Here is a 10870-nt window from a genome sequence, read left to right as displayed (position 1 = left end):
TGATCAAATCAATAAATTGTAAAATACTCTCGTTAATGATTTAACATTTTACTGTATTTTCACAAAAACATTTGAACATAATAAATAAATAAAATAGAATAATAATTTAAATTTAATTTTTTAATAAAATAAGAAATTTTCGCCAACCTAATATGCTTGAACTGTAAGTATAACAAAAAGCTCAAGGGTGTGTTAATATATTAGAAGTAGAGTTTGCGACTAAAAAATTATTGGATTATATTTTTTTTTCTTTAATAATAGATTAAAAACATGCTATATCAACCCAATTCATTACTTACAGGCTAAAGTTTAAATTGACTGTTCCATGTGCTGTGATGTATATTTTTATTTTTATTTAAAGAAAATACTTAGTAAGTACTTACATCTTCTATATAATATTTACATAAACTCATTAATTTACTATGCTATGATATTGTTAGTCTCTTACATTAGTATGTTAGTATCGATATTTGATATTCAATACAATTAATATAACATGATATAGATTGTACTTCAACTTTTAATTTGTTGTTTCCTTACATGTAAAAGGTTATAATTCGACACTCTACCCTACCCATTATAAAACTAATTCACGACTTAATCAATTTTCAATTTGACTTAGTGTGAAATCTAATTCAACCTGAATTTTTGATAATTCGACATCGCTCACATAGTATACCAAATTATTCATATCACAAGAGTGTTAACAGTACATTCTAAAATACAAATCTTTTTATACTTTCTATTATTAATTAATATTAGAAAATAAGAAATTTGATGGATCTCACTTTTTTATTTAATGATTGTTTAATTCATCTTTTTGTATTTTCAATAATAGAAAAGAATATATTGAAGAGAATTATATATATATATATATATATATATTATCATTTCTCTTCGAATGTACATATGATTTAGGTGGGATTACTATAAGACTCACCCAAATATCGTCTTTCTCTATAATATAGTGACCCAAAAGAATCTACAAAGATAAATTTGAATATAAGATCTTGTGTAAATTATTGGATATTGGTTACTATTGGGTTGATCTTATTAGGTTTTTTTCTTCTTAAGTAGAGTGACACGAAGAGTGCGGGAGGGGGAAGCACGTGCACAGTGAGAAATGAAATGTTGTGGTGGGCTTAACGCGGGTTAGGTTAGGGAATCTGCACGTGATAGGGGGGAAATGGATTATAGACATGCATGGGGTTGGATTGGGATTGGCAGTAGCGGAAGAAGCCATGAAGGGATTCCATTCATCATAAGCATCGAAAACTGCGAAGGATGCGTCAAACGTTGTTTAGCTGTCAATCCCTCCAAACTCCTCTCACGGGGCTCCCATTCCATTCTCTCTTTCTATAATTCCATGCTTACATAAAATAAAATATTGTGCTGTTTTCTCTGAAATGCCCTTTCTCATTCTCCTTTCAGTCGCCGTAAGAAACGTTACCAAGCACGTGCTGTGTAAGAAGTGTTCCAAATCTAAGTATTTTAATTCAGAGATACGAATTGTTATGAATACTTTAGTTAAAAAACACTAATTATTATTATTATTATTTGTGTCGATTAATATTAGTTGCTTAATGTACATATACAATTAATACAACTCAATTAAACTTCTATGGTTGGGGCTAAATCAAAGTTACAGCAGCTATAGAATTTCGATTCAAAGATTTCATGTCAACTGGCTGTGTAATTTCATGTAAAGTTTGATCTTTTTTTTTTTTTTAACTGGCTATCATCCTTTAATATGCTTCTCTAATAACAAAAGCAAATATTAAGTATTTCACTGGACTGGGCACATCTGTGATTTGGATAACTATTTCTTATGTGAACTTTGATCATTATTCGTTTATGTGCATACATCTAAAGTTATGATGAGATTTGAGCATAATTTGGCTGTATGTATAAATTAAATGAATATAGGAAGCAATAAAATGTAAATTGAAGCGGTAGATATAGGTTGCTTTCACAAAACAAATGCTTGGTAATAAGGACAGAGGCGTATCAAAATATCTAGAAAGCAATTAATTCCATGTTGCTTAGAGTGAAATCAAGCAAAGGAAGTGATTTTTTTTTTTTTGGTAAAAAAAAGTTTAATCAGGGTAAAACATAATCTCATATAAGATTAAAAATAACTATTAATCCCTTTGAGAAATTTTCAATAAAATTACAGATTGGTTTATTCCATATTCAACACAAATATGCATGAAAATTAAGATATAAAATACATAGAAAGTTAGATTCAATCATAAGTCTTAATTAGTAAATTATTAATAAATTTTTATGTAAAAAAGGTCGGTGAAATAGTAATGAAACTAGTTACTGTTCCTCAATTTCATACAAGAAAAGACTCCTCCTATCATGGGTCTACAATTTTGGTTATACTGGTTAGACTCTTGACTTCAACGCATGTTTGGGGAGTTTTTATTTTTCTTCTTCTTCTTCTATTTTTTCAGTTTTTCTTTACAAATTCTTTTTTCTCTCCATGTTTATGTGCGATATTGGTAGTTTAAGCAACTACTATATATAGTAATTATCCTTATATCAAGGGGAAAAAAAGCGATCAGTTATAAGAAAGCATGTAAAGGAGGTATTATGATTAGTGACAAGATAATGCTTTGGCTTTATATAGTTGTCTAAGTCCTTGGCTCTAGAATCTGAAACAGGAGCTAAGAAAATAAAACCATATACAGGATGTTTCATAAGGAAGATCAATAACAACACAAGAGGTCTTAATTTTGGTGGAATGGAAAGAAAAACCCCATTATGTACCTGGTGCTCTCGTGCATGTTTGGCAACATGATAGTGATCACTCCAAACGTACCAATTTGCAATTGCACATAAATTATTATAACTCTTTTTGGTAACATTTTGTACATATATATTAATTAATTTAATTCTTCAGAAATAAAATATGGTAAGGCCAATTTCGTAATTCAGATTTGAAAAGCATAATTTGTTGTGGGGGATATGTAGGTAGTCGTGAGGGAAACAAACAAGATATCTCAAATATTATTTACACCCACCCTTCCTATATAAAAAAACCCCAAAGCCTCAGATGGGAAAGGGAACTAATCGAGAAACCAAAAACAAAAATCATAATTAGAGGAAAGTTTGAAGAAGCATGGATTCTAGGCGGCGTAAAAATGCAGCTATGCAAGGCAAGTTGCAACAGCTTCGATCGGTCACAAATTCCAGTGCTGTAATTAACTCTTAACACTATTGATTATAATATATGATGCATATTCATCTTGTCTTTCAATACTTCTTCAGCCTACATGAAGAATTTCATTAATATTCGACTCTTTTTTTCTTTTGTTTTTTGGGTTAATCTTGCAGGTTAACAAAGCCTCAATTATTGTGGATGCCACCAGATACATAGAGGAGTTGAAGCAAAAAGTGGACGGATTGAACTCAGAGCTTGGAACCGCTGAATCATCATCAATCTCCCAAGACGAACTACCCATGGTGCTTATTGTTTTTTTATATATATTTTTCCTTTTCTGAAAGACAAAGAAATTTTATTAAAGGATTACAAAGATGATATACTCCAAGTCTCCAACCATTGTTACATATAGATCAGTTAGTAGTTACGTACATGACTTATATTTTTTTTCTTTGATTATATAACATAACACATATGGTTAACTCTTCCTATATATTTTGTAAACTTTTCATAGGTCACCGTGGAAACCCTAGAAAGGGGTTTTCTCATTAATGTGTTTTCAGAAAGGAATTGCCCCGGCATGCTTGTGGCAATACTCGACGCCTTCGAAGAACTGGGACTTGATGTGCTTGATGCTAGGGTTTCTTGTGAAGACACTTTTCAGCTTGAAGCGGTTGGAGGAGAAGTAAGACAATACATTAGGATACAGTACTTATCTAATTCCTTTTTATCTTAAATATATTTGTTCTTCTTTTGTTTTTCCTTTTGAAAAATTTTAAGCGTCAAAAATAAGGTCACACTTATTGACTTGAATACATGAATTGTGAATCTATCTACATCTATATAACATTTTTTCATCTCTTTAAATATTTTTTTTTTCATTTCTAAGAAAATCAGTCGACAATTCATTGCTTAGTTTATGGGATTACATTACTTGTGAAACTTATGCAATAGTTCATATCGTCCCGAAATAAAAATAGATTATTCAGAAGGAAAAGAAAAAAAAGAGAGAGAAAAATATCACGCGTGAGTTGTACAATTTTGGTTTGAGCGACATATCTGAAATTCTAGCTTCAAAGTCCAAAGTACTGACATAATAATGAGTGTGGCTCCCATATTTGGATTCGTTTAACCGTGTTCTGTAGTTGCATGGGCCGTGTATTCGACAATAAAGCAAGAATAACGATACTATTGTAGATAAGTTTTATATTACAAATTATACAATTTAAGAGAGATAATTGGATTTGTGATGTGATGGAAAAAGATAGATAATTTTTTTTTTAAGAAACATTGTAAAAAAATTATTATGCGTTTCATTGCTTGTGAAGTAGACAGCAACATTATCTACATTTTGTCATGGAGTACTAACTGGTTAATTGAATGGTGTTACTGAAAATTCTCCGATATGATCTTGATATCTGTGTAACACTGGAGAAACCTTTTGGTTGTACAGAGTCAAGAGAACGAAAGCATCGACGCGCAAGTGGTGAAGCAAGCAGTGCTGCAAGCGATCCAAAACATGGATTAATCGAATTGCGCTATGAAGAAAGTACCTTAGTGAGAGAATTTGAAGTCTTTTGTATTAAATATAAATGTTACGTATCCAAGTGAGAGAATTTAAGTGTGATACTATATTCTGCCAAAATGTAAGTACCTCCTCAATGACCCTTTTACATGTGATGTGGCTTCTTCGTTTGTAGGAAAGAATGAATGGACAGGGATCGTCCTGGTTAATCGGTACATTAATTGCTGCTTAATTAGAATTCAATGGGTTTGAAAAAAGAAGTAATATTTCCTTTTTTATTTCGAAAAATTCACTCATTGTAAATTCAAGTTTATTCTATTAAAGTTTTACCGAAAACTAACATAACATATCGAAGTTAATGATTGAAGATATAGAAAGGTTCATTTTGAATGTAAAATTCAAACATTTAAATTTTGTAACTTATAAAAAATTGGCACAATATTGAAAATCTAATACTTAAATATTATGTGGTTCTTGTAAAAAAAAAATTATGTAATTAGCAAAAATCGTTAAGTCAAGTGATTTAATACTTATGTTAATTAATTAAAGATTTGAACATGAAATCATTACTAGAGATATCACTTTATCCCTTTAAAGATTTATAGAGAATAAATTATATCTCCTTATATAACTAAGAAAAAAAATTATGTAGTTAATTTTTTTTAATGGTATTGTAATTAATATTATATGATCATGTAAAATTATTATTTAAAACTTACTTTTTTTACTATGTCATATTAGTTTTTGTTAAGTCAAAATGAATGAAGGAATTAATTGATAAGAGACTTGTTTATTTATTTATTGGTTTAGACCATACACGTAAAATTGGACCTTTCTATTAGAAGCAATTTTGTTAATTTGGTTAGAACTATTATAAATGATGGAATCATGCTTAGGGTCCAATTCAAAAAGAGTCAAGATAAGTGAGTTAGGTTTGAAGGAAGAAAGCTCAAACTAATGTTGAACTTTGAGTCACTTTTAGTAGTTTATTTTCTCTTCTTTACAAATATTTCTTTGTAAATATTTTCTTTTATTTTGACTTTGTATTTTTTTGGTCAAATAGTTAAAGAATTTATTTTCCTGTAATTTTTTCTTAAGGGTGTATTTAGTATTTTAAGGGGGGTACAATTAGTGTTTGAAAAATGTACTTATTTGAGCTTGTTTGAGTCAAAAGAGAGTGAAGAACATTTCTCATTGAGTGGGACGTCCAAATTGGTCCCCACATTCTCTCATTGGTCCATGCATCACCAACAAGTCAAATATTTCGCACACTAGTCACACTTTTTATTTGTTTGCTTTTACACCCCTTTTTCTACTAATACAGCTCCCATCACACCTCTTGCACCTTGTCATATTACACACTCTTTGCTCTTTTAAATCTAGGATGTAGACTATTTTAGGAGGAAAATTCAAATTTGAATTTCAAAATTAAATTAGAGTTAGTTGGCTTAAATATAAATTAACCTAACAACGGTGACACCTGACCTTAGTTAACTTAACTTTCACCACAAGCTACCAAACTCTCTAACACTCTTTACCCCCACATACTAATAGAATCAAATAAAAGAAAGGAAATAGCATAGGAGTCCAAAACTAACTTCACTAAACTGAAACAATTTGCAATTCTCCTTTGATATAGAGGCATCACATACATATAACGCTAAACCAAAAGAAATAAACATAAGTTTAGACCAATGATTACAACTAGAAACAAATAACATCAATCCTACTCATAAAGACTACTAAAACAGGAAATTCTAACTATTGTCTCAATGTCACATTCTATCATAACTCAATACACCACCAACACATAAGGCCTAAGCCTTATCTCCAACATCATCCTTAGGATGAGTCTCACTTGCAAAACATAAGCAAGAACACCATACAACAAAATAGGAGTGAAAAAGATCTTATTTTCGCTACAAAGGTAAGATGTAATCGGATAGCCAAACAAAACAAAACATGATACAACAATTTAGATATAAGCACAATATACTTAATCAAGGAATCACTGAATATCTTAACACACAATTACATATGAATTCACATAATGAAATGGACACAAACTTTGTTGTATGATATGCATATGACACCAGTAAAACAATTTGTTGTACAGTTTTTCCAAAGGCACGTGTAGAGTAGCCTAGGAGAGAGCATCCTAGGTCAAACCCTCACTTCACTCTAAACTAGGAGGAGATACACCAGGGCACATCGATTAAGACAATTGTGTTGCGTAAGTTTCATCCCATGAATACAAACAAGCAAAACTAGAGCTCCTAAACCTAGTTGTTCCTAAGGTCACGAATCCCAAAATATACACAAAGAGGCACCTTCCCTATTTATGTATCATACCCATCACAAAATATTTATGCACATGATACATGTTACATAAGAACCGATATGCAATTATCATGTTATGACATTATTACAATATCACAAGTACACATTACACGTATTACTCACATTATTGTTAGGCCAACATGTCCAATCTTTATCCCTACTAAGCCTTATCTTAGACTTTGTGTTGCATGATCATCATATGATCCACATACAAACACAACATGTTATAACACACATGAGTAACATATTCACAATTCAAACACAACAATGTTCATAATATCATTTGACAACAACTCAAATAGAGTTATTATGGAATCATCTTGTAACACTGTGTGATTTTAGCCTTGTTGATTAGTTATATGATATATGTTGATCAATTGTTGAAATGTTGTATTTATTATTGTTTTAGAGCTATAAGGGTCAAGGATGCTTGAGAGTTAAGTTATTGTTTGATACAATTTTAGTTAGGATCAAGTTGACCAAGTTTAGGGAATGATATTTAAGATTTTCTCAAGACATGAACCTTATAAGTTCATATCTTAAGAAAAGTTAGAGAGAAACCAAAGGAAATCTTTTTCTTCTTTTGATCCTTCAGGAATCCTACAGGCCTTCCCCTCAATTGAGCAACAATAGTAGATTACTATTAAGTCTCAATTATACTTTTTTTAGATAAGACTTATTGAACAATTCCACTCATCCATGCACTCTTGCAATATAATTGTTCTCTTTTTTATTTCAATTTTTGTCCAGATATAGCTAACCCAAAACTCATCTAATAATACCCTGATACACCTCATTTTTTGTGCAAGTATTGAGTGAAGAGTTGAAGTTAAAGACCCATTGGATTGGAAATTGGAGGAGCTAAGGAGCAGGAGAAGCATCATTACGCCAGGCGCATACTACCCGTGCCGGGCTTGAGAAACACAAAGAGCATCACCTCTGCATTTCAGCATTGTGCCGGGTGCAATAACATTAATTGCATCGTGCGTGCTTCAAGATAGAGAACATTCAAAACTCTCTAGAAGACATTCACTACAAGAAAAATGTAAATTTCCGACGGAAAATTTCCGACAGATATGGATCCGTCGGAAATTTCTGACAGAAACTTTCTGACCGAAAATTCTGTCGGAAATTTCCGACGGAAAAATATATCCGTCAGAAATTTCCGACGGAAATATAAATCCGTCGAAAAATTCTTTTTATTTTTTTTATTTTTAATTCTTATTTTTAATTTCTTATTTTAATCTCTTATTTTTAATTTATTATTTTTAATTGCTTATGTATATTTGTAGTTTAAAACTTTTATATATAACTTTTAAAGGTATAAATATATATTATAATTATTTATTACAAGTTTTTTATATCTACGATTAGTATTAAAGATGAAAATAAATTAGCTCACACTATATTTTATTATAATTTAGTTGGTTTGAACTTAACTTTTTTTGAAAAATATATATCTTAAGTATGACTTATTTATCTATCATAGACATTTTTTAAATGTTTGGGTAGAACTACAATCGTAAAGACTTATTTTATAATAATTTAACACTATTAAAAATAAAAATAAATATGTTAAATTTTATAAAAATAAATTTTAATTTATTTATGATATAAATATGTTTTTAATATCTAATATATATTTTTAGATGATAATTTATTTTAAAATATATCTTATAATAACAATTCTAAATGGAACATAAATCTTCTGATTTTTCTTATTTTGATTTTTTTAATCAATGTATATAATTTTACTATTTTGATTTTTTCAATCAACGTATATAATAAATAAAAAACACAAAAGATAAACATGCATGCTACAAATTTTATTTTATCAAAAAATTATTTATTTTAATATATTACATTATATATGTAAATATTAAGACACAAACACACATATATATATATACATATATATATATATTATAATTAAACTTTTTAAAAAAATTAATTCATTATTAAGAATTTTTTCATGAGAATTAATTTCTTTCAAAAATTTGACAGATATCAAATAAATAAACATTTTTTTCTGAATCTATATATTTATTTTATTAGAATATAATTATTATTTTTAAAATATATTATTTTTTTAGATAAAAAATTATGTATATGTCAAATAGTAGTGGGGGCAAGTGCCCCACTATTCCAAACGTGCATCTGTCCCTGTATATATATATATATGTATATATATATATATATATATATATATATAATATAGGGGGTTATAATTATACCGGTGTAACTTTTACTAAGTATTATGTTGCTCAATAACTTTATATTAAATGTGAATTTTGTAAATCCAACCGTTAAATTGAAACTTCATATCACTTTATACGTGTATATCAAATTTTGTTAAAATTTAACAACAACCGGAAGGTAATCAAAGTGTTCATATTTTAGTGTATTTTGAAATGAATATATTACATCAATTTTGTTTTATAAAAATGAAGTATCAAATTATCTTGGATTAATATAAAGTTTTGTATATATAATCTATAAGAGATATGAACTTTCAAACTAACAGTTGGATTTACCAAATTCACATTTAATATAAAGTTATTGAACAGTGTAATACTTAGTAAAAGTCACATTTAATATATATATATATATATATATATATATATATATATATATATATATATATATATATATGAGGGGGGTTATAAATACATTTTTTGAATTTTATATGTTTGATTTAAGATAACTTACAAAATAACTCTTTGTAAAGTTATTCCGCTCAATAACTCATGGTGTGTGTTGAATTTCATCGATCCAATTAATTGCTAAATTAAAAGTTATTAAATTTTACTAATAATTAATATAAAAAAATTAATTAGTTTTGGAATAAATTATTTGCTAATTAACAATATAATTGAAACATTACTTATTTTAAATTCTTTAACTAAAATCTTATTGACAATTTACTATATGATCTTAATATTTTTGTATAACTAATATCTGATCTTAAATTTGATATGAGAATATTATATATAATTAGACAAGATTTTAAGTTAGTATTTTATTAATAGTTGATAATTAAAAAAAAAAACAAGGATAAATACATTTTTTGAATTTTATATGTTTGATTTAAGGTAAATAAATATATTAAATTAATTAATAATTTATTTAAAATATTAAAATTTAATTTATAAGTATGTAATAAAAAAATATTTATAATTTTATACATTATATTATCATTATAAATTATAAAATTAAATAATTTAAATTATAATTTTAAATAAAAATAAGTAGATGTTAATTATAAATGTAAGTACATATAAAAAAAAGAATAATTAAATATATTATTATTATTATTATTATTATTCGTAATATAAAATTATTATATATTATTATTATAATACAAATATGAGATTGTATATTTGAGGATGACTTAAATGAATTAATTTGTACAAGTTATATTGACAACATACATATACATTTCGGTAGCTTACTCATCAGAACTTCACAGTTAAGCGTGCTTAACCTGGAGTAGTACTAGGATGGGTGACCTTCTGGGAAGTTTTCTAGAAATTACACAAGTAAGGATAAAACACGCTAAACAGTGAAATATCGTGAAATAGAATCCTTGAGAGGCCAAATATGAGGGTTGTTACATTAATAAATTTATTAAAATTAAAAAAAATTATAATTTTTTTTCCGACGCCACTTTTTTCGACAGATTGAAATCCGTCGAAAATCCGTCATAAAACAAAAAATCCGTCGGAAATTTACCTCTTTCTGTCAGAAATCAGCATTTTTCTTGTAGTGATTACGCCGGGCGTAGGAGTGCCCGCGCCGGGTATGATTCGAGACAGAGACCAATTATCTCTCTAGAA

General features: G+C 28.1%; 1 protein-coding gene across 2 annotated transcripts; it reads left to right on the top strand.

Moving 5' to 3' along the window:
• Nucleotides 1–3025: 3025 nt before the first annotated feature.
• LOC109816195 (transcription factor SCREAM2) lies at nt 3026–4954 on the top strand. 2 transcript variants are annotated; one of them, XM_020381094.3, is made up of 4 exons: nt 3026–3164; nt 3343–3471; nt 3684–3854; nt 4623–4954. In XM_020381094.3, exons 1-4 carry the CDS (start codon nt 3150–3152, stop codon nt 4695–4697), a joined length of 390 nt encoding a protein of 129 aa, XP_020236683.1. In that variant the 5' UTR covers nt 3026–3149; the 3' UTR covers nt 4698–4954. The 2 variants fall into 2 exon arrangements, with proteins under 2 accessions (XP_020236683.1, XP_020236682.1); XM_020381093.2 differs by having other exon boundaries at nt 3031–3205.
• Nucleotides 4955–10870: the final 5916 nt, after the last annotated feature.

This window comes from Cajanus cajan, chromosome 3 (genome assembly GCF_000230855.2).
Source record: "Cajanus cajan strain Asha chromosome 3, NIPB_CcT2T_4, whole genome shotgun sequence".
NCBI classification, from domain to species: domain Eukaryota; kingdom Viridiplantae; phylum Streptophyta; class Magnoliopsida; order Fabales; family Fabaceae; genus Cajanus; species Cajanus cajan.
The sequence above is the reverse complement of the archived record's forward strand: the minus strand, read 5'-3'. Positions and strand labels throughout refer to the sequence as shown.